This window comes from Pelobates fuscus, chromosome 1, assembly GCF_036172605.1.
Source record: "Pelobates fuscus isolate aPelFus1 chromosome 1, aPelFus1.pri, whole genome shotgun sequence".
Classification (NCBI taxonomy): Eukaryota; Metazoa; Chordata; class Amphibia; order Anura; family Pelobatidae; genus Pelobates; species Pelobates fuscus.
The window spans coordinates 247,332,447-247,358,419 of NC_086317.1; the positions used below are offsets into that span (position 1 = coordinate 247,332,447).

The following is a 25,973-nucleotide window of genomic DNA, read 5'->3' on the forward strand; positions in this document are numbered from 1 at the left end:
GATTTCAGTTCCAGACACTCGACGGCAAAACACCGCTGTTCGGTAGTTTAAGATGGCCGCCGCCACGTGTTCGGCTCCCGAATGGCGGCCACCCAGAGGACACAGACCACACTGCACTGATTGCCAATTACCCGTTTGCAACATTGTTGCAAACGGTAATTGGAGGCACACTCATTCCTGGGTGGTCTGGTTGTTCGGTAGTTTCACTCAATATACTGAATGGAGTAATTCTACCGAACAATCAGATGAATGCTGCATACAAATCACCCAGGATAAACTTAACACATATATAAATACATATATAATATTACAGGCAGTACACTAGAATAGGCTTCACAGTCTTAAAGGGACAGTAGTCCCAAAAGTCCCAATGTGTCCATAGATGCTGTTAAAAGGGCCAGTAGCAGCAATATACAGTATAACAAGCCCAAATATAAATCTTTAAATGTACCAGTTTTCCAGGGGCCATAGTCAGCGGGTAAGAGGCAGGCAGCCAGACCCCTCCAATGTCCAGTGGCGAGGTGGGTTCCGCCACACAGGTAGTACTTTTTAAATCAAACTGCTCAAACACAAAGACTATTTGTGTTTTTACCACAACAATGAGCTTTGGCAGTCATACTGCTTAATGTGTTCCCTCGGGTAAATGGAACAGCAAAACAGAATTTGACAGACAAAACCAATTTGAAGCTGTAGATTTTGAAAGCAGTGGCAGCAAATTCCCAATTTATACAGGCATAGGACATAAGAGACCAAAGCACAGAATACTGTTAGCTCAGACTGGAGGTAAGCTCTTTTAATAGTATATCTAGGGCAGAGATTCTGTACTGAGGAGACCACGTTTTAAGAAAAGGTTTTTATCTGCCATTCCATGAAAGCACTGAAAAATATTTTATCCTAAAACTGAAGGGTAATAATATTTAAAACGAAGAATGAAGATTAGTTGTTGTAACAAACAAAGGATTTTGTGAGATATTTCATTTTTGTGGCTTATCAGACCAGTCAGAAGTATAATCTCACTGTACAAGGAGTAGATTTCCCCAATATGTGTCCCTACTGGAAAGCCATCCATTCATAACAATGACAAATTCAAAATCAATATCTTTCATTCAAACGTGTTCAAATGAGCTGATCAGCCCTTGTTAGCATTTAATAAAACACAGCGAATAAAGGAACAGCTCAGCTCCTTTTGACATGTTTAAATGAGAGATATTGATTTTAGAAGGTTATCCTCACACACATTTGTTCATGCATCAGATGATCGGACCTACAATGGGGACACTTTGTAGAAAATCTACTTAGTTCTTCATGTAACAACAGAGGAACTCTGGAGTTCTGCAATGTTAGATATTTGGTAATACGGAATCTATCAGCAGTAATATATCAGCTTTGTTCCATTACTATTCAGGATAAGTAATAGTTTCAAAATAAAACAATAAAATACACAGTAACCTACTGTCATATAATTAATATTAGTATTTATATAGCACAAACATACTCCGATTACAATTATATTGTTTGACAAAAAGTTATTGACATACAGAATATTAATAGAGAGAGGGCGTGAAGATGGCCCTGCTTACACAAGCATTCAATCTATGAAAATAATCATCTATAACAATGGAGAATCTAACCCACCTACCAATAGGGAACATCGAGCACTCTTATCACAGCATCATACCTGTAGGGAATAACCTGGCTCACACTGAAACGAAACCACATCATTCACCAGGTATCTTTCTCCACTCTTCACCCCGTTACTAGGGACTGCCGGCTCTGGACAACTGGAGAGGCCAACAGCTAAATACAAGGAATAAATACCCATCAGACAGTGAACATATATTGATAATACACAATGACTATCTTTGTGGCCCGCCTGCCCTGGGGCTGAATTGTGCTGTGGCTGTGACCTGCCACAAGGCAGGAAAGATCTTTTCCGTCTGTTTCCTGTCTGTCCTACCACGGCTAAGGGTGTGCCCCGACGGCCGCAAGAGCGCTAAGCCTTAGTCCATGCCGGCCACTGGATATGCGCGTACAGCATGTAAAGTCATATCCAGCAGCAGTGCTACAATGCGCAGAGTGGCTGGCTGTGTGCAGAGCAGGCAAGCCTCTCCCACTTCCCTCATGCTCGCAGTGCCAGAGCTTGAGCAGAGAAGAGCAGATCTGGAACTGGAGGACGGGTAGCTTATATTAAGGTAGGGGAAGAGGGGCAGTGTATAAAATTGGGGGAGGGAAGGGGCAGTGTATGTATTTGGGGGAGAAAAGGGGACAGTGTATTAAATTGAGGGGAGGGAGGGCAGTGTATTAGAGTAAGGGGCAGTGTATTAGATTGGGAGGAGGGGGTAGTGTATTAGAGTGGAGTGAGGGAGGGTAATATATTAGATTAAGGGGCAGTGTATTAGATTGGGAGGCGGGGCAGTGTATTAGAGTGGAAGGAGGGGGCAGTGTATTAGATTAAGGGGCAGTGTATTAGATTGGGAGGAGGGGGTAGTATATTAGAGTGGAGTGAGGGAGGGTAATATATTAGATTAAGGGGCAGTGTATTAGATTGGGAGGCGGGGCAGTGTATTAGAGTGGAAGGAGGGGGCAGTGTATTAGATTAAGGGGCAGTGTATTAGATTGGGAGGAGGGGGTAGTGTATTAGAGTGGAGTGAGGGAGGGTAATGTATTAGATTAAGGGGCAGTGTATTAGATTGGGAGGCGGGGGCAGTGTATTAGAGTGGAAGGAGGGGGCAGTGTATTAGATTAAGGGGCAATGTATTAGATTGGGAGGAGGGGGTAGTGTATTAGAGTGGAGTGAGGGAGGGGCAGTGTATTAGATTGGGAGGCGGGGGCAGTGTATTAGAGTGGAAGGAGGGGGCAGTGTATTGGATTTGGGGACAGTCTTTTAGATGAGGGACAGTGTATTAGAATGGTGGGAGGGAGCAGTGTATTAGAATTGAGGGAGGAGGCAGTGTATTAGTTTGGGTCTGCATGGAGACAATGACAGTACGCCTTACTATACTGCAAGTACAAGTACACTATATATTTTACCTAGGACATAAAAATGGTTTATATAGAGAGTTATATAAATATAAGATACTGGCATTCAATAGTGGTGGTCAGGGTCAATACAAGATTGGGCCTAAACTATTATCTCAAAATAATGAACAATGCACTCCTTAAAAGAGAAAAATTGATTATCTGCTCAAAAAAGTTTGCAATAAAAGTAAATTGCTTAATTTCCCTGAGTTTATTAATTCAAAGGGAAGTATTTGCATGCCATAAAGTGAACAGATGTACCATGTGAAAAAAAAACAATCATCAACAGAATGAGAACAATAAGAGCTTAATTACTACATACACAAGATTTAAAAAAGAAAGTGCAATTAGGATTCGCTAAATACCGCCTACTCATATCATATTTAATAACATGACCTGAGAGTCCATTATCCTATCATAAAGCAATAAGGACCATTCTAGAACCAAATATACTGGATCTATTGTTGTAATAGAGTTTTTTAGGGTGTTAGCTGTTGTATTCTTCAAAAGTAACCAAAAAGAAAATTTGTTAAAGGTTTACTCCAACCCTCAAACTAAAATGTCGATTTTAGTTTACAATGCCCCATAACATAGAAACATTGAATGTGAAGGCAGATAAGAACCATTCGGCCCATCTAGTCTGCCCAGTTTTCTAAATACTTTCCCTGGCCTTTTCCTATAGATAGGATAGCCTTATGCCTTTCCCACGCTTCCTTTAACTCCTTCACTGTGTTAACCCCTACCACTTCAGCTGAAAGGCTATTCCATGCATCCACTGCCCTCTCAGTAAAGTAATACTTCCTGATATTATTTTTAAACCTTTGTCCCTCCAATTTAAGACTATGTCCTCTTGTTGTGGTAGTTTTTCTCCTTTTAAATATAGTCTTCTCCTTTATTGTGTTGATTCCCTTTATGTATTTAAATGTTTCTATCATATCCCCTCGTGTCTTGTCTTTCCTCCAAGCTATACAAGGTATTAATATTTGTTTCTTCCACTCCCAGTTGTGATGTCGCTTCTAATAGAGAAGACTGTGATTGGACCATTTCACTGGCTCAGAGCACATGTAAGTAATCTGAGTCAGCAAGGGGTTAGGGAGATCTTCATTTAAAAAAATAAAATAAAATACAAACCTTTTCTAGTGGATAGAGTGGATAGATGGTCCGAATGGGAGGAAGCACAAAGTGAGTTTGAGGAGAGACCAATTTTCCCCTTGCAGGAGCTCTGCCTGCAAGGGTCAAGATTTCTATGTCTGTTGTCATCATGCTGTGGGTGCTGATGACAGACGTTTTTTATGCACAGAATAGATTTCGGGCAGCCCGGAACACTTAGGGCTGCCTAAGTCATGGGTGCTGGGGTGCTTCTATCCTCAAGCACACAATTAAAAATAACTGTGCAAATCCAGACCCTGCCACCATGACCACTTCAAATCACTGAATTGATCATCATGGTTGGAGTAACCCTTTAAATAAAACACTAAAACAAGAGCTGGCAGATGGATGAGACAGACAGATAGGTCGAGACAGACATACAGTAGAGCAAGATAGATAGATAGATAGATAGATAGATAGATAGATAGATAGATAGATAGATAGATAGATAGATAGTTGGCTAGAGAAATAGATAGATAGATAGATAGATAGATAGATAGATAGATAGATAGATGGATAGATGGATAGATAGATAGATAGATGGATAGAGAAATAGATAGATAGATAGATAGATAGATAGATACATGTTGTGTTTTGCATATCTGTCAGATCCAATGTGGATGGCAGTTCTATCAGCTGTCAGTAAGCAGTGACCTTCATTGTGCCTTGGAGGGACGGAACATAAAGTGCCAGCTAGTGTTATGGCAGAAAGCAACTGTACTGTGTGTAATCCAATGAGAGATAGGCTGCCAAGTATTATTAGTATTAAAACACAGTTTAAATATGGTGTATATTATTGTAGTGGAGTGCCACTACATCCAATGTTAAAAACCCTATGCATTGTGTTGGATGCAGACTATTTCAGACATTTGTCTAATTGTTAAGCCTGTCCTCCAACCAGTAGAGATGTCGTAATCTGTGGGAGATGGTGCCTATCCAGCATACAGCCCTTTCACACAACCCATGCAGCCAGCCACAGCCTGATCTTACTCTTATACTCCAGGTGGAATCCAGCAGCAGATACACTGATATCGGAGAAGAAATGCAGGTAGAGTTGATTTGAAGTGCTGTTTAGTAACGCTGGCACCGTGGTTCCTGGAAAAGGAAGGTTGTCATTTAGTAGGCAGCATGGCAAACTCCCATTCATTATATGACCTTGTACAGATTACAGATAAACACACATAATGATAGAGGATGTATTACCACAATAAAATTAACTGCTGGTTCCTACACTCAGTGTTAACGCTATTCTTTCCTTTCAATGTATAATGAAGACAGATGGTAACTTGATATGTATAAATATTAAAAATAAATTAAGGGGTGGTTATGGTAACTACATTTTTTCTTACATAACATTGATGTGTGTTGTCCTGGCAATGCACAACCGTGTACACACAGGGGTTAGCTAATCAGTGACAGACGCATCAAACTCTATTTTTAACTTGAAGCCATCTGTTTTTTAAACTCTCAAACTAACATTACACAAAGCTGAATAAAAGCACATTACCTGAGAAACTGCCCAACATGGTAGCAGTATTGTCTCCACCGTCAAAGACTTCCAGCGAATCCCAGTTCTGCTCTGTGACAAAGTTGATGACTTGAATCTAAAAGATACATACATATACAAGGTAGATATCAGCTGACAACACGCACTGAGATTCGGAACTCTATGTAGATTTATTTACTTTGATTCTACGCAACTCATTAGAAGAGTGTACTGGCAAGCTCAGGGTACACTGTGTAACAAGGTGAAGCATGCAACTGTAAATGTCTGCTCTGCAATCTGCATTGAAAGTGTGTGCTGAATGGCTAAGGTTACTCTGCATTACCAGATTAATTAATTGTGTATATAAAGGGGATACTCCAAGAACATGGCCACGTATGTTCTTTGCAAAGATAATGATGATGCAAGGAATTTCCTATCATTTATATTTATTATTCACTGTAAAGAAAAATCACGGCAGCTATATGCCCGCTCGCCTCACCCGGCAAAACCACAAACTAAAATTATACTTGCTCCATCTACCATATAGCTCCTAAGTGACTTGTAATTGCTCCACCATACAGTAGGTAGAGCAGTCACTTTATAGCAGCGGGACTACTATTTATTAGATGTATCATTATTTTTTCATACATTAAATTACATTCCAGTGCTGGATTACATATCTCATAAATCCATGCAGTCCCATAAATTCCTGGTGGTAGTAGGGCAATCATTTCAAGAATTATTCCTTTGGCAATCAGTTGAACACAAGGTTAAAACCTTGTTGCATATCTTGCCTTTTTAATAAGCACACAGTTCTAGGACTGTGCTTACAGAGAGGTTTATAGCAGGGGCAGGAACACTATATGAGATAGTATTAGACATAGGAAGGAGATGCACTGGCAGGACACAGTGATACTGACAAAGATCAGTGGGGAATCTAGCTAACAAGGACTGACGTGAAATACACAGCAAAAAACAAGGTGTCAGAACAAGTTTTCTCAGCTTGGATACAGAGATTGCACACGATAACTAACTCAGGGACACAAAGCTTATACAGAGAAACTGTACTTTACTTATTGATAAAATAAAATAAAGTAATATTCTTCATACCCAGCATCTGTTTTCTATAAATGCTTTGTTTTGTTTAGCGCATGAATGACCAAAACATTTCTGCCCCCCTTTTCGGCATTCGTATTTTACATAGTATATGAGAAGTATAACCGCTTCCTAGTTAGCAGAATAAGGGTTAACAGAATCCTATCATCTGTAAATAAGCAAACAAACATGCTTTCTGATTTTGTATGTAGTTGTTTGGCTGCTTTAAACTCATAATGATGACAGAAATCATCCAAATAGCCCTGATCAAACTTTTACATACCCTTGAATGTTTGGCCTTGTTACAGACACACAAGGTGACACACACAGGTTAAAATGAATATTAAAGGTTAATTTCCCACACCTGAGGCTTTTAGAATTGCAATTAGTGTCTGTGTATTCATAGTCAATGGGTTTGTTAGCTCTCAGATGGATGCACTAAGCAGGCTAGATACTTAGCCATGGAGAGCAAAAATGGAAAAATATATAAAAAGATACCAAAAGCCTTGAAAATGCCAGTCAGTACTGTTCAAATACTTATTAAGAAGTGGCCAATTTGTGGATCTCTTGATACCAAGCCAAGGTCAGGTAGACCAAGAAAGATTTCAGCCATAACTGCCAGAAGAATTGTTCAGGATACAAAGAAAATCCCACAAGTAACCTCAGGAGAAATAAAGGTTGCTCTGATAAAAGATGGTGTGGTTGTTTCAAGGAGCACAATATGACAATACTTGAACAAAAATAAGCTGCATGGTCGAGAAAGAAGCCTTTACTGTGCCAATGTCACAAAAAAACCCGGTTACAATATGCCAGACAACACCTTGACATGCCTCACAGCTTCTGACACACTGTAATTTGGAGTGACGAGACCAAAATAGAGCCTTATGGTCACAACCACTGTTTGGAGAAGGGTCAACAAGGCCTATAGTGAAAAGAATACCATCCCCATTGTGAAGCATGGTGGTGGCTCACTGATGTTTTGGGAGTGTATGAACTCAAAAGGCACAGGAAATCTTGTGAAAATTGATGGCAAGATGAATACAGCATGTTATCAGAAAATACCGAAAGCCAATTTTCATTCTTCTGCACGAAGGCTGCGCATGGGATGAACTTTCCAGCATGACAATGACCCTAAGCACGAGGCCAAGTTGACCCTCAAGTTGTTACAGCAGAAAAAAGTGAAGGTTCTGGAGTGGCCATTACAGTCTCCTGACCTTAATATCATCGAGCCACTCTGGGGAGATCTCAAACATGCAGTTCATGCAAGACGACCAAAGACTTTGCATGACCTGGAGACATTTTGCCAAAACATATGGACAGCTATACAACCTGCAAGAATTAGGGGCCTCATATAAAACTATTACAAAAGTTTGCACGCTGTCATTGATGTTAAAGAATTAAGGGTATGCAGACTTTTGAACAGGGGTCACTTCATTTTTTTCTTTGTTGCTATGTTTTGTTTTATGATTGTGCCATTCTGTTATAACCTACAGTTGAGTATGAATCCCATAAGAAATAAAAGAAATGTGTTTTGCCTGCTCACTCGTGCTTTCTTTAAAAATGGTACATATATTACCAATTCTCCAAGGGTATGCAAACTTTTGAGCACAAATGTATACATGTATATACAAGACACAGGTACTTTAATAATGGTGTTCAAACAGAAATGGAAGTCAAAGGACCTAGTGCGTTAATTTATATTTGCTTTTTGAGGTTTTCCCTCCTTCATTTTGAAAGTACAATTAATTGTCAGTGTTTGTTTAATAAATATTTAGTAAAGAGGTTCTTCATTTACAAAACGTTAGCCTCACAGTTTGGAATCTCTGGATTAGCTGATAAAATGCAGAGCAGAACAGAACTTCCTCAGAATGGTTAATTTCTCCAAAGAGATATGGACCAGCTCCTTATACTATCTTAATATTGTATATATATATATATAGATAATACTATCATATTGTCCATACTTATGTTACTCAGTATATATGTGAAAATCAGCTTTGTAGCTGAAACCTTTAAGCAGTGGCTATTATATGTCTAAGTAAGAACAACATGCCCCCCAGCCCGGATGTGTCCACTCGGCATAATGCAGAGTATGGACATTACATAGAGAAGTCTATTACTTTAATTTCTTGCACTGTTACACATACACTTCACCTGGCCTTTGTCACAAACCCCCTTTCCTATGCGTGACTGTGTTATCTGGAGTGAATCATGCTCCCCTCCTCAAACCATTTCATGCTCTGTAAGCAGGATATTTTACCCTTTATAAGAATACACATTGTTACAGCAAAGAACACTGAGCTTAGTGATATTCCTAATATGTGACGTTTGAGCATCCCCTGGAGAGCAAGTTGGAAAAGCTATTAAGCAGAACGTCAATTAGGAAACAAGCCATAAATATTGCACAGTGGAGCATCTAGGGTGAGTTCTTTCTGTTTAATGAATATCCATGCCAACTCTGTTGAGTAGGAGTAGCGTGCTCTAATTGGTAGAATGTGGAATCGATGTAGGAAACCTAATGATACTTCCACTGCTAAAGTGTACACAGCACATGGACATGAAGCTTGGTAACAACATGAGTGTTGGAATTATCACATCATCATACACACAAAAAACTGAATATTGTTTTGATCAGTAATGATTTTAGGTATTTAGAGATTGTCCACTATGTTAACTGCATTATACGAACACAAATTAATTTTAAAGAAGGAATGAATAAGATTAATTTTAAATGACAAAGCTAGAGAGTGCATGGATCACCATAATACAGACATGTGGATGCATGGATGCATACATTTAGATAATTCAGACTACCTTAATATATTAATATTCCCAGCAATATAATGATTTATATATTATCAGATTTTTTACACCAATCATAATACGGCAGGCTGTCTGTGACAAGAGAGAAGGTTGTGCAGTGTTGGGTATAAAGGAACAAGCTTGCTGGGATGATAAGTAACAAAAAGTATATATATATATATAAAACCTGGATCTACAGAGACAAGGATAAATGCAACAATGGATCTATTAAGGCATTGATATGTCTACCTGAATTCCTGCTCCTTCAGGTACTGTGATCTTCCATACACAATTTAGGCTGTTCAGGTATGGCTCGGGGAATCCTGGAGATAGAATTGTTCCCTTGCGTTCTGTCAGATTGCCACCACAGGGCACTGAAATGCAAAAATGCAAGTTACTAAAAGAGTAATTCCTGTCCTAATGTGTTTTACACCCCACCTCCTATAGAATGTAAGCTCGATTGAGCAGGGTCCTCTTCAACCTATCGTTCCTGTAAGTTTTCTTGTAATTGTCCTATTTATAGTTAAATCTCCCTCTCATAATATTGTAAAGTGCTACGGAATCTGTTGGCGCTATATAAATGGCAATAATAATAATAATAATTAAAAATAAGTACATTTATGTGCGCCAATGAAAGCCACTATAATCTCACACATAAGAATGAAGTATGGATGAGGCCAGGTTAAAGGAAAATCTTTCTTCTTCTAGGTTTAAAATTTACAATATCTTGTACTTGTATGAAAGCATGGTTTGGAAGTGGAGGTTTCGACAAAGAAGCAATATTGGAAGTCTTGAAACACTCACCAACACAGGTGGGCACTGATGTATTCCACTGTGCCAGGGCCCCCATCACAGCCTGGCATTCAATGTTCCTGGAGCCCAACAAAGCATAGCCAGGAATACACTCAAAGCGAACGATCGCTCCCACGGAAAAGTCATTCCCAATACGGCGACCATATTTGGGTTCTGGTATTGAACTGCACTGAGTGGAACTTGTACGAGGAACGGCTAAGAAAGAAGAGACATTTAGGTGCTAGAAAGTGTATAAGGTGCTAGAAGAAGGAATAGAGACAGCTCAAGTGAATAAAACAACACTGGGAGCCATGTGGGGGAGCTAACTTTCCCACTGCCACATACAAATAGTAACCCATCCTTTACTATATTCAATCCATTTTCAGCTGAACTAATCTTAAAATTGGATTGACTGATTCCATGGAGAGATTTGAAAAGAACTGTAATTGTTTTCTTACTGGTGACTTAAGACTTTCAGTTCTATTTAAGGATAACACCAATTCTCCCTTCTGATACTGGGATGCTCATGATGCTGCACTATATAATCCTATCCAAACCTCATAGAACCCACTCTTGTCACACAGAAACATTCTATACATCTGCAGTAGCACAGAGGAAACATTCCTGTCAATGCATGCCAAACAGCGTCTACCCATTCCTCCTGATGCTCACAAGTTGCTGCTGTCTTTCCTTGCTTTCTAACCTGCCCTCTTCATCTCTCTGCCCACTATCTCAAACAACCCATCAGATAGAAGTTAATATCTGCTTCAGGGCCGCTGTGGGATTCATACAATGCTTGGATGGCCACAGGACATGACACACCATTTACACACCTACCTTGGTATACAAAATGAAATCCTTTGGCTGTCGCCTGCCCCTTGGCACTGAACTTAATTAAAATCTGATTGGAAGTTGCAAGAGGTAGAGATTCACCTGAAACAGCAGAGCACACGTGTTACAAAGCGATGAGACCTGCTTCTCATAGATAAACTTGCTTGGGGAGATTTAGTAAGAGAGGATGATGATCTGATCACAGTGCGTGAGATGGGCTGTGCTGAGGCTGGGTTACACTCCACAGCACTGGGACGGGTGTTCTAGCTGCAAACAAGACTAGACGGCCAGAGAAAATTAACCAACGTATGCACAGCTGTTAGATGCCACAGACAAATAAAATATAGATGGGTAATGAATTGTCTTTCTTCCTTCATTTTATTTGCATTCTCTCGCTGAAGCATATATTAATTTCACTGTTCTCGTTGAAAAAACAAAAACAAATGGATAGTAACCAATTATGCTAAGATGCTTTGTGTATCATTTTCCAATAAACTAGTAATATGCAGGGTAAACAGATTTCTTTGCTGTGCAACATTTTATTTTTATTTTCTGTAATTTTCAGCAACATTATCATGCTCAAATTTGATACAATTTAACTTAACATATGCTTATGTTGTGGATAGGATTTACAAAGTTCTACTTTCTCACTGTATAATTGCTACATTAAAATGCCTATTCATTAAACACTGAATTGTAGCAGATTGAAATTTGAAACGACAAAAAATAGGTAAAAATAGCAGATCGGAAAAATTCTCCAAATCAGATACAGTCACAAAATTCTCAAATTCAGATATAGATATAGGCTATGTTAGCCTAAATTTTTTCACTTGGATCTAAGTTTGCTAGATTAAGGAATATACCTGATGGGTTGTCTTGAAAGTCTACTACATTCTCTTTTTGAGATATCGTCTTTCCCTGAAAATAGGAACGGGCGGATATCTTATTTCAGGGGAAAATGGTAGCAAGCATGTGCTAGAAAGCAGGTCTACGTTCGGGGGAATTGCCCTGAACAAAGATCAGTTCACTAGGGCATGAAATCCTGCAAATCTATGTTCAGGGAAACTTTCCCGAACATAGATTAGCTTACTCGCGAATGGCATCCCGCAAATCTATGTTGGGTAAAAAATTCCCAAACATAGTATAGATAACTACCAACTAGGGCTTATATAACGAGCATCCCCCCAAAATAAGCTAGGGTTTATTTTCAGGGGATGTCTTATTTTTGGGGAAACAGGTTATTATGGTGGTCTTCGCAGGTGGTCCCTTGATGTATTACTAGCCAGCACACTTGGACTTAAAAGGGTGAAGCATTAATAAATTAGGCAGTGCTGCAAGTTGTTCTACTCCCCTCTCCCATTCCCAGCACGATGTAATAGTAGGGTAAAAAAATAAAAAAATGTTGGTTATGTGTCCCCAATGTGCCCACGACCCAATTATTTTACCACTAAGGAAATAATAAGAAAAAAAAACATGGACCAACGCCTAGCCACCCTTCTACCACAATGGTGTGCCCAAGTTTCCCATGCCAATCTAGTCCTTGAAATTATCATCTTCTGCTCCTGGAAAATATCTCATACAACAACAAAAAATATTAGCACAATATATTAAATTGGGTATATAGTAAGTAATCAAACCATCCGGTCTGTCTGTTTGGAAGTAAGAAAAATAATGCAATGGACGTAATCTGCCAATCATAATGCAGAATTAGGCTCCCGCCTTCCAGTTAGACCTCATTTTAATTCCATTCTGCAGGATTTAGATTAGTTGGGTAGGATGTTAAGGACCTAAGAACTATTACTCTTTCCCGGTTAACTTTCGATTTTATTATATGGAAAGATAATGTATAACATACTACACCTATTTTACTTTAATAGAAATTAAATTATTAATATAATTAGAATTACAATATAAGAACAATCTAGACTGATCAAATTGTCCCTCTTTTTTTCCTCTTTTTTATTATAATTATTATTTTATTATTTGTTAAATGAGGTAGTGAGAGAAGGAAAGAGAGAGGGAGAAGGAATAAGTAAATGTACATATAGGTGAATATATTTTCTTTTTTTTTGTCTCTCATTTGAATGCCTCAATCTAATAGAGACTTTCTGCTGTTATATTTAGTATTTAATATTTTTTATTTTTTACCCCTTTTTTTCTTAACTTGAAAGTATATATTGAGGCTCTTTATGAAATTACCATGCGATTGTAACTACCTATAACTTTACTGGCTGTACTTAAAAAACTTTAAGTAAAGAACAATTAAATAAAAAAAGAGGATTTAGCATATTTTTTGTCCTGGGTATAAATAAATAAAAATTGTATATATAATTTAGACAACATTTTTTTAAATTAACATTTAAAGTTGTTTTTTAAATTTTATTTATATTTTATTTTAGAACCCTTAATCCCCTTGGATGAGGTTTAAAATTGTATGTTGACTGCGTTCAATTGTTTTGCAGTGGTACTCTGCTTTAGGTAAAGAATATACCCACTTTGTTGAAATACTTGAAATATGAAGAGTATAGGATTTTTCCGTTTTTATTTTCTGAACTACTTGAGCACTGGCTATTAATTGGACAGTCTTTCTTTATGTGGTCAGGAGACATAGAGCCTCTGCTGTGTGATCTTTGATATTTTGACTTGGTATTGTGCTCTTAATGAATTTATATGAAGAGAAAGAGATACTCCTGTAAATGAATCTGGGCTCCTACAGGCATTATGGGAAACCAATCATCTGTGTAAAATGTTACTTATCATGTCAGAATAGTCTGTTTTTATTTTCTCTAGTACTAATGAAATATTGTGGTAAATGCATTATACCTTATTGTTTTTTTTTTTACTTTACTGTCCCATTAAATGATACCTTCCACATCTCCCATTCATTTATATCAGGACCTGACGCAAAAGGAAAATGTCAAAGCATACTTCACATGAAATATAATACAAATGCCATTTTCCTTTTATATTTGGCCCTGTACATCACAGAAGTGGAAGATCTCATTTAAGAACCTGTGGTGAAAGCCAAGCTATGAGGAACACTATCAGACAGTTTGCAGCCATCTTAACTCAAATGCAAGACGACAAGATGATTCCATTATTCTTCAGGCACCACTCAGTATAAGCACATTGTCACCTTGGCCTTTTGTTTGCTGAATTCAGAGATTTTTGCTTTTCACTTATATGACTTAAGATTTTGATTCTCCCTATATGCTAACTGCTCAATTTTTATTCGCTATGTTTAATACCAGGATAAGAACTCGAATGAGAGCTGGTCAGTGTGGATAGTATCAGTTCTACCCTGGGCTTGTACCCTAATAATAATATATAAACAAAATATTATCCGAGATCCCTAGAGAGGGGGCGAACTCAAGTCCTGTTATTTAGAAAGTAAATTACTTGGATGGAACTTATATATTAAGTCCAGTAGGGAAAGACAGTTACAGAGTAGCTTTATAATGTAACCATTCATTAGAGACTCATCCAGGCTTTACTGTGCATTGCCTATGAAAACACCCATGTTTAATACCAACATAATTCTCCATACAATTCCAATACATCCCACTCCTGCCCTTTCTTGGTCTATATCATACCCGTATGAGATCCAGAAAGAGAGCTAAGCAGACGAGATTGTTCATTAGGTCCATCATGGACTTCAACCACATCATTGAGAGCTGTCTGGAAGAACGTAAATTGCCCAAAGACCACTGGGAAGGAAAAAGAAGATGCTTATCCAACTACCCGCTAAAGACATAGTGCAATAAATCGTACAAAAGAAAGATGCAATATCTAGCCCTAAATATACACATGTTCTTCAGTAGGTAAAAATGCGAACAATGGTCCACAATCATCATATATAGACATATGTTGACCCTTATTTGTGTCAATCTACTAAATTATGAATTATGTTCTCACCTTCTTTTTACTGAGCCCTGGAAGATACACTTTTTTTTTGTAATTGTGTGCATATTGTGTGAAAACATGCATGTTTTATTAAACTGTGCCCATGTTTAATCAAAATACTGAACATACACGTTTCTTGTGTTCATTTTTTCCTATAATTATTGCAGCTATAAAATAATAGTATAGTTGAGCAGTATACGGTACGCTGTATTAAACGCAATGGAATCTAATAAAATTGCTTATACTTCTTACCATAATCCTTTGGAACCACAATGTAATAGGAGCAGCTTTGTCCCACAGTGTAGTTACGAGGGTAGTTTGGGGACAAGATAACGCCATCTTGACTAACATATTGTCCTCCACAAGGAGCTAAAACAAAATAAGCATGACAGAAAGACTTTGGTTACTACCACTACGAAACACTGTTATAAATCCTACAGACTAGGGATGTGCATGGGCAAAAAATGTAGTTCGATTCGGAAATTCGGGTAAGTAAAAAAAATTGTCTGCTTCAGCAATTCGAACCAATGGCAATTCAGATCCTAATCCCTAACCCAAACCCCTAATCCTAACCCTAAGTCTAAACACTTGTTTTGCCACTTTGGAACTTCCGCAATTTCTGCAGTTCGGAACTTCCGCAATTTGGTTTGGTTAGGCACTTTGGCAATTCGAACTTCGGACATTCGGAAGCATCCGAATGTCCGAATTGCACGAAATTCGTCCGAATGTACATTCGGAACGAAACTAATTGCACATGTCTACTACAGACTACAACGGCAACTTAAACACATGCGCAATATAGGACTATGTGGACATCAGTGATATAAACCAATTTCTGCAAATGCACCTACATCTGGAGACATACAGATTTTGTTGTATATATTCATGCCCTAATATGGGGACTGAAGAGAAGTGACATGGGAATTGCAAACTTAGGAACAAAACGACTACCTGAAAAAACTTCTAAATATTTCTCGTCTATAAATTGAAATTGCCACGCCACTTCTCCAGGTTTGTAAATGACTTCACTGATTAAGACGCTTATGTTCCAATTAAAACCCCCATAAGCATCTTCTATGGAGAATCAGGGCTCTATAGCTCAGGGGTTAGAGCACTGGTCTTGTAAACCAGGGGTCATGAGTTCAAATCTCACTGGGGCCTCTTAGACTCCCACATCACACTCTTTCCAAGTCAATCACATTTTCTTTTAGGGACATAGCAATACCAGGGTACTCTTTATATAGAAAAGACAGGGAAGGCAAGAAAGGGGGAGGGGTGGCCCTGTATGTAAAGGATAGCATAAAATCTAGCCTAATAAAGGTTAGTGAGGCGAACATAGAGTCCGTTTGGGTTACGTTAGAATTTGGTAATCACACAGTAACTCGTGTAGGTGTGATTTATAGGCCCCCAGGACAAATTGAAGAGTTAGATAATCTACTAGTTGAAGAAATAGCTAAAATGACAATGAAGGGGGAAGTTATCATCATGGGTGACTTTAATCTTCCTGATGTGAATTGGAAAACAAAAATAGCTACTTGTGCCAGGAGCACACATATTCTAAACTCCCTACTGGGATTGTCTCTAAAACAAGTCGTTGAGGAGCCAACTCGTAAAGAGGCCATACTAGATTTAGTGTTAACAAATGGAGATTTGGTATCAGATATTACTGTAGGTGAAAGTTTAGGATCCAGTGATCATCAGTCAGTGTGGTTTAATATAAGAACAGTGACTGAGTCACACCACACAAAAACAAAAGTTTTAGACTTTAGAAAAACAGACTTTTCTAAAATTAGAATATGTGTAAAGGAGTCATTATCAGACTGGAGCAATTTATATGGAGTCCAAAAGAAATGGGATTATTTAAAAGTTGCACTACTGAAGGCAACAGAAAATTGCATTAGGCTTGTCAGTAAAAGCAAAAAATTCAAGAAACCACTGTGGTACTCCGCAGATGTGGCCAAAATAGTAAAAAACAAAAAGTTAGCATTTAGTAATTATAAAAAAACCCAGAGCGAGGAAGACAGAATGACCTATAAGATTAGGCAGAAAGAGGCTAAGCAAGTTATAAGAGCTTCCAAATCCCACACAGAAGAGAAAATAGCACAGTCAGTAAAAAAGGGGGACAAAACTTTTTTTAGATACATAAATGAGAAAAGAAAAGTAAAACAAGGATTAGTTAGATTAAAAACAAAAGAAGGAAGGTATGTAGATGAGGATAAAGGTCTAGCTGACTGCCTCAATGAATATTTTTGTTCGGTATTTACAGATGAAAATGAAGGAAAGGGACCTCAGTTAAGAAAAAGGATAAATGAGTCATTTATTACACGTGAGTTTACAGAGGAAGAGGTTCTATTTCAACTGTCAAAAGTAAAGACAAATAAGTCAATGGGACCTGATGGAATACACCCAAAGCTATTAAAAGAGCTTAGTGGTGTACTAGCAAAACCATTAACAGATTTATTTAACCAATCATTGATAACAGGAGTAGTCCCAGAAGATTGGAAGTTAGCAAATGTTGTGCCCATTCACAAGAAAGGTAATAGGGAGGAGTCGGGCAACTATAGGCCAGTAAGCCTTACTTCAGTAGTGGGGAAAGTGATGGAAACCATGTTAAAGGATAGGATTGTTGAACATCTAAAAACACATGGATTTCAAGACCAGAGACAACATGGGTTTACTTCAGGGAGATCATGCCAAACTAATCTTATTGATTTTTTTGATTGGGTAACTAAAACTATAGATCAGGGTGGTGCAGTAGACATTGCTTACCTAGATTTCAGTAAGGCTTTTGACACTGTTGCACATAGAAGGCTTATCAATAAACTACAATCTTTGAGTTTGGATTCCAATATTGTTGAATGGGTAAGGCAGTGGCTGAGTGACAGGCAACAGAGGGTTGTAGTCAATGGAGTATATTCAAAGCTTGGGCTTGTCACCAGTGGGGTACCTCAGGGATCTGTACTTGGACCCATTCTCTTTAATATTTTTATTAGTGATATTGCAGAAGGTCTTGATGGTAAGGTGTGTCTTTTTGCGGATGATACTAAGATATGTAACAGGGTTGATGTTCCAGGAGGGATAAGCCAAATGGAAAATGATTTAGGTAAACTAGAAAAATGGTCAGAGTTGTGGCAACTGACATTTAATGTGGATAAGTGCAAGATAATGCATCTTGGACGTAAAAACCCAAGGGCAGAGTACAGAATATTTGATAGAGTCCTAACCTCAACATCTGAGGAAAGGGATTTAGGGGTGATTATTTCTGATGACTTAAAGGTAGGCAGACAATGTAATAGAGCAGCAGGAAATGCTAGCAGAATGCTTGGTTGTATAGGGAGAGGTATTAGCAGTAGAAAGAGGGAAGTGCTCATGCCATTGTACAGAACACTGGTGAGACCTCACTTGGAGTACTGTACACAGTACTGGAGACCCTATCTTCAGAAGGATATTGATACCTTAGAGAGAGTTAAAAGAAGGGCTACTAAACTGGTTCATGGATTGCAGGATAAAACTTACCAGGAAAGGTTAAAGGATCTTAACATGTATAGCTTGGAGGAAAGACGAGACAGGGGGGATATGATAGAAACATTTAAATACATAAAGGGAATCAACACAGTAAAGGAGGAGACTATATTTAAAAGAAGAAAAACTACCACAACAAGAGGACATAGTCTTAAATTAGAGGGACAAAGGTTTAAAAATAATATCAGGAAGTATTACTTTACTGAGAGGGTAGTGGATGCATGGAATAGCCTTCCAGCTGAAGTGGTAGAGGTTAACACAGTAAAGGAGTTTAAGCATGCGTGGGATAGGCATAAGGCTATCCTAACTATAAGATAAGGCCAGGGACTAATGAAAGTATTTAGAAAACTGGGCAGACTAGATGGGCCGAATGGTTCTTATCTGCCGTCACATTCTATGTTTCTATGTTTCTATGTAAAAACTACCCTCCCATCTCCCAAACATAACAACATAAAGAAAGAGACAGAAACCAAGCATACAATGACAACAGGCATTATTAACAAAATATCATTATACTCAACATTGATTATGCAAAAGATAACATGAAAAAACATTCGGATCTTATACACATTTATGTACTAGTCAGCTAGCAAGCAATACATATTCAACATGATAATTTGTGTAAAAGCATTCTGCCTATATACTACACCATGTCGTAAATAAATACAGTGTTTGGTAGGAGTAAGCTGTCTTTGTTAGTTTATTTCATTAATGGGAGTATTGATGCAAATAATAAATAAAAGGAACCAAAAACTATTACCTGTGCAGACAGGGCGAGGAAAATTCCACACGGGCTTGCTATCATCTCCCATCACACAAGTCAAGGTGGATGCCCCCTCAATCTCATAGCCATTTTCACAGTAGTAAGTAATGGTGGATCCCAGTTTCAGGTCACTCCCGACTCGTGTGCCATTTTTAATTGCTCCTGGGTCAAAACAGGACTCCCGAGGATTTTCTGCAGTGTGATTAAGCAAACTTTGGTCACAAACAAGGTCAAATTGAAAAATGTCTCCACTGGCTCCATAAAATATCTGCTAGGAGCCATACAATACATTCTCTGTTTACTTCACACCAGTACTAGCCTGTTAAGAAGTAGTTTGACAGTCCAAGGTTCTGCAGAGGAGGTAGTATAAGGCTCAGTGGATGAGTGATAAAAGCGGTGTTTTTTTGCCTAAATGTTTGTCAAATATCCTGACGGGATAATCAAATATTGCTCTTAAAGATCTAGAAAATTGTGCTAAAAGTTTTAGTTTTAATAACAGCAAAATCAATTAAATTAATATTTGAATAAATCGTTGTGACTTTCAGGACCCATATGTTTATAAAAATGCTATGAATATACCTGGTTTCTAAGTCATGGAGTAAACCATGTAGCAATGGTTTGCCGTCTTACCACGGTCCCTGCCAGACTCCTAGGTTCTTTGCTGCTCTGACTTCTGCAAAGTTGCAGAAGCTGTAAGTCAACCCAATCGACATCGAATTGACATTAGCCAGCTGGCTTGCTATTAACACCCCCACTGATGTGGTCAGAGTGCTTGGAATAAATCTCTAAAGGAACACTACAGCCGCCATAACCACTACAGTCTGATGTAGTGATTGTGCAGCCTTACGTGCGCTGGTGCTCTCCAACATTGTAAGTTGGCAAACGGTTTTTGAATGGCTTGACATGTTATCTGGAGTCTAGTGTTAACCTCAGCTAACGGGGTAATCACTTGAGGGTTCCTTTAAAGTATCATATCAAATATAACAATGATGTGTGCTGGTTTATGGATGTCTTTTTAGTCCCTTCTTTTGTTAAACATTATACATTGTATTGATTATGAAAACATTGTTTGGATCCAGTGAGTGTATTGGTGACACTAGTATGATGGGAAGTATAATGTGTAGCTTTAAGAAATCGGATTGTATTTGGTATATTCAAAAGCTTATTTTTTGACTATGATGGAAGTTATATTGGAGGAATTGAATGTAGTTGTATTATATGACTGATTATATATGTTTTTGACATTTGTTGATTGTATTTTCAACAATCTAGTATGTACTACTTTGATGTGGCATATTGAAGTATATATTATGCATATGTAGATGTTATGTGTTATTATTTTATTATTTATATAGCGCCATCAGATTCTGTAGCTCTGTACAATGGGGTATGTATATACCTTTAATGGAATGGATGTGCAATGTATGATGTCTATGTGGATATTTTTGTTTGTGGATATTTATATTTGTTTTTCAGCCACTATAACCACACAGGGTTATTTTAATATTATTAAATATACTTACACATTGCTTTGGTGTTTCCTTTTTTACTGTGTTATTTGGTGCTGGTATTTAATTATTGGTATTCTATTATTACAGTGCTTATATTAGGAGTGTGTTATTTTCCTTCTCTTGCCTATTTTTCCTACTTCTTTTCCGTTTTCCTTTTATTACTATCATTTAAGATTGGTACACCTTTGGGGACTGCATGGCATTCCTGTGCATCATATAATAATGGCCCTATGCTTGATTATGCTGAGATATGCATATTGGCAGCGCCTGTCTTTTATAACACAAGTGCGGTATATTTTTTGTCAACATTGGTGAACGGCGCATGCACAACGGGTTTCTCTGTAGCTATTATGGGCATCTTTTCCAGTAATTCAAATGGCGTTTTTTTTTTATGACTGCTAGTAATCACGCATTTGCGCGGGTCGATCGTGGATTTATGCATTATAATCTATGCACTTTACCTAGGCTCTAGTGTGCTTACAAGATTTAAGTATTAATACTATTTTGTTTTTAGGGAATAGTGCATATAATGATGTATATGTTTATTGATATGTTTTGGACCGATAACGGAAGTGATGATGTCACTTCCGGTTTCGTACCTGTTTGATTACTGATGGCCATCAGCTGTATGGGGGCTATATAAGTGGATTGTGGTAAGTTATGATACAAACACCCTTGAAAAAGGCAGCCAGTAGGTGCCGAAACGTTGGGGGTATTGGGGCTCGTGTTTCTGCCAGAATAGGCTTGTGAGAATTGTGGTAATTATCATTGTTTGTTTTGTTATGCCTACAAATTGTCACTTTATATTTTGCTTTATGCGTCTTGTACCTATTATTGGTCTATTAAAGTATTTGCATAACTTTCTATAGTAATTCTAGAGTGCATTTAACTCCTAAATGGCAGAGAATTGAGCAGTAAGACTGCATGGGCATGATCTATTCACCCAAACTGCCTAAGTTGTTTTGGTAAATATAATGTCCCTTTAAGGTAGATAGGTACTTGTAGCTCAATGTGTATAACAGTGATATTACTAAAGGTAAGCCAGATATGTGGCGTTCATGGCTTCAACCTCTGCTGTCAGTGTGTGTCGCTTATAAGATAATTAAGGTAGGTATAGGTAGCTCATTGCTTCTAACAATGTACCCTTAGGAATTGGAAGCCCTTATATAAAATAGAGAATCATTAAACAAGTAATATGGGATTAGGATGGCTGCAGACATACATTTTCCAGTCTGTCACTTGGGATGCCCACCTGCCCTTGTCCATTTTCTGTTTCAGTGCCAGATCCCTTCAGGGCAGTTTTGACTTTCTTACCACCTGTCCATGCTGGGGCCGTTTTGTAAAACATAGCAGCTGCAGACTGTGGCCCTATGAAGGTGGCATTGAGTTTGGGACAGATGGCTGGAGGGCTTTGTCTGCCAACTGCAGGCCTGAAATTTGTTCCCGAGCAGCATCCAAATTCTGATAGGAATATAAATCTACACAAATGTGGATATTGAGATATTTTTAATAATGCTGAACAGAAAGTAAGTACTGGGGGCTGCTGTCCTGCTGCTGTGATGTAAAAAACAAACAAAACCCTTAGAGTGATTGTACAATGTATTCGCACCAGCTACAAAAAAAAGGATACAGATTATTAATACTAATGTTAAGTACTGAATTCTATTGATCCACGTGAATATTCCAAGTGAATTAACCAATAGACTGCAACATAGCACAAAGAACAAACTTCTATTAATGCGGAAATGACCTTCAGAGCAATGCAGGAGTAAGTAATGTAATAGATGCCATATAACACTACCTAAGACTAGAGGAGTTGGTTCAAAAGCATGTCCTCTACTTTTGTTTCATGTTATTTCAGTACAGGAAACCTAACTTGCATTAGTAAAATAAACATTTAGAAAGATGTACCTGTTAAGAAAAAAATATCTAGTGTAGGCCAAAACATTAATTGTGAATATGAGTCAGTGGGATTTTTTTTTTATGAATCCATCAGCTATATTTAGAGCAGGGGTGCCCAAAAGGTAGATCTCCAAATGTTCTAAAACTACAGCTTCCATGATGCTTTGTTATTCTAAAGGCATTTTAAAGGCATGCAAAGCATTATGGGAGTCATAGTGCTACAACATCTGGTGATCTACCTACTGGGCATCCCTGATATAGAGGATTAGTGCTGAGGTTAAAATGTAGAACTAGGTTGACAATTTTAAGCAAAAAAAAAGACAATTTGAGGGTAAATTCAATTATTATGTGCCTGTAAATTAGCACATTTAATATGAGACAGACATGGTGTACTGAATGAAAACAAAATGTCTATGTCAGATTGTGTGTTTGTGTGTGTGCATCTGTGTGTTAGTGTGTATATTTTAGTGTCTGTGTGAATCTGAGTGTGTGTTTGTGCCAGTGTGTGTATCTGAGTGTGTGTATATGCATGTGCCAGAGCATGTATCTAAGAGTATATGTGTATGTGTATGTATGTGCCAGTGTGTATATTTGTGTGTCAATGTGTATATCGGTGTGACAGGGTGTGTGCATGTGTCTGTGTGTTAATAGTGTGTTAAAATAGTAACAATAGTTGTGTGTCATGTCCTTGTGTTTGGGGGGCCCACGTGAGGGGTGCGCAGTGGCTGGTGACGCCACCTCCCTGAAATGAGTTTTTGGATGTCGGCATGTCTCGAATGCCCCCTTAATAACCAATAAGAAACCAGGACTAGTTTTCCCTGTAACGTTATCCAGTGTGTGGTAGGTGTGTTATAGCATGTAAATAGCAGGGTCTATTGGATAATTTGTAACTTGGAGGGAATCCTTTGTCCTTTCACCCGATGTGCTGCATGTGATGGATTAATATTTGCATGTAGGATTAACTACTAGAGAGAATCCACATACATAGTGATCTCCCTTATTCCAGCATTCCCCTTAATATGAACAGTGAGTGTAGGAGATGTCTGGAGACAAACAGAATAGAAGACATTGAACTGCATATTGCAGAGTAAAATGAGAGGTTCAGGGAACACATAACTTAAATCAAACCTTTAAGTGAACAATAAACATTGCCACTAATGTGAACATGAGTACCGTTGTATGTTTCCAATTAACCCCTTAAGGACACATGACGTGTGTGACACGTCATGATTCCCTTTTATTCCAAAAGTTTGGTCCTTAAGGGGTTAAAAAAACAAAACCTCAGTGTCACCCTCTGCCATACTTTATGAGCAATGATACATGTACCATGAACAAATTCAGAATCATGTCAGCATTATTGGTAAATGCAATATATGTAGGGTTCTTTACAGTAAGAACAATAAACACGCAGAATTTGTATTCAAGAATATAATTAATATGTACATGAACAGGTTGTTGATCATAGGAGAAATCTGATATCCATCATGGAGTTAAGAAGGAATTTTTTTCTTCCTGTTTTTGTGGTGTAGTTGGCCACCAGTTTGCATTGTATTTTTTTTTTTTGTGTGTGTTTTAAAGGTTGTACTCAATGGACTTGCGTCTTACTCAATTATTATTACTGTGTAATAATGCATTTAACAATAGTATATTAAAAAACACTTAGTATAATATATAATGTATCTTAAAAGACATGTGCCCCTGTGTATCAGATACATATTGCTGAAAGGGGCCCGGTTGGGCTCTGTGGCGCTTTAACAGCGCGACCGGACACCTATCATATCTGCTGCCTGGGAGGAAGTCGGGAAGCAGGGATGAGAAAAAAATGTAGAGAGCCACTCCACAAACCTCATTCCCATCAGTCTCAACCAGCAGCAACAGAAACACAAGCAAGCCACTGTCCTGCTAACAGCAGGGTGGCTGCGAATATAATATATATTATATAAAAATGACATTCATGTGTGTATGCATCTATATGGGTGTCAGGTTGTGCATCTGTGTGTCAGTATGTCTATATGTCAGTGCACCTGTGTATCTGTGTGTCAAGGTGTGTGTATGAAACCTGGTCTTGATTTCATTTATATATTTGGTCCAGGCCAACTCCTTGGTTTTGCACACCTCCCTGTCACATGTGCCTCATTCCAGGACCCTATTTAGCCTTGACCTGCAGAGAGTCCCAGTAAGGAAGTATTTCCCAAGTAAGTGGATTAATCTCATAAGAGCAAGCATTAGGCTGCTAGAGTAGGACCTGCCAAGAATGGGATACATTGACGTTGATGCAGGCTTATGCAATAATATGATCATATAATGTAACTAAACCCCTATTGTTTTTTGCCTAGGTGAGGAGTTTTTTAATAAAACTATTACAATCTCTTAGATTTGAAATCATTGTTTAGTGAGTAAGCGAGTGCGCTGGATTGTGTATTTTGTAAGGTGTGTATGAGTCAGTGTGTGTATATATGTGTGTGTACGTTTGTATGTGTGTCAGTGTGTTTATGTGTACCTGTGTTTATCTGTACATATTTACAAGAATGTATGTATGTTGCAGTGTGTGTGTGTATGTGCATACATCCAAGCAAGCAAGAACAACACGACACACAAACACACATCTGCGATCAAACACAAATATAACATACAAGCACATCCCTTAATCCAAACACACAAAAGCACACCTGCATTTAAAATCCAACACTATATACAAACACACTCCTGCATTTAAACATAAACACTACACACAAGTACATAATTATATTCCAATGGCAACAGTATATAGAAATACACCCCTACATTCACACACACGTACTCTATACAAAAACATGTTTACATTCAAACGCTGCTGACAAAAACAACCCTGCAAGGGCAGGCAAATTATAGATTCCAGCTGGCATTGCATTGTGGGAGTTGTACAACAGATGGAGATCCTTTTGGCTTTTCTTGCGCTTGTAGCAGGCTCAAAAGATTTCTTGCACCACGGCCCTCTTTACATTAGTTCCGCCACTGATGCAGTGCCTGGTGCACATACTGACTACTAACACCATGACCACTTCTAAAATCAGACATGGCCATAGTGATTGGAGAAACCCTTTAATAAATATATTTACATCTCTATATAAAAACAATAAACCTCATTTACTAAGCAGTGCCTTGCAGTTACTTGATAATCAACTTGCAAAATATAGCTGAAAGGAAAATAATATACCAA

General features: G+C 38.1%; 1 protein-coding gene and 1 non-coding gene across 2 annotated transcripts in view; one reads left to right on the forward strand and one right to left on the reverse strand.

Moving 5' to 3' along the window:
* CSMD2 (CUB and Sushi multiple domains 2) overlaps positions 1-25,973 on the reverse strand; it is a 916,375-nt gene that overhangs the window by 75,026 nt on the left and 815,376 nt on the right. The window contains exons 30-38 of the mRNA XM_063456412.1: positions 19,359-19,553; positions 15,329-15,445; positions 14,767-14,880; positions 11,180-11,275; positions 10,355-10,558; positions 9,800-9,924; positions 5,675-5,771; positions 5,158-5,262; positions 1,679-1,797 (exon numbers count right to left, since the gene is read on the reverse strand). Coding sequence (XP_063312482.1) covers positions 1,679-1,797; positions 5,158-5,262; positions 5,675-5,771; positions 9,800-9,924; positions 10,355-10,558; positions 11,180-11,275; positions 14,767-14,880; positions 15,329-15,445; positions 19,359-19,553 — 1,172 coding nt within the window. The remainder of the gene's footprint in view (positions 1-1,678; positions 1,798-5,157; positions 5,263-5,674; positions 5,772-9,799; positions 9,925-10,354; positions 10,559-11,179; positions 11,276-14,766; positions 14,881-15,328; positions 15,446-19,358; positions 19,554-25,973) is intronic.
* Positions 16,165-16,237, forward strand: TRNAT-UGU (transfer RNA threonine (anticodon UGU)). Its single transcript has one exon. It is a non-coding gene; the product is annotated as a tRNA-Thr (tRNA).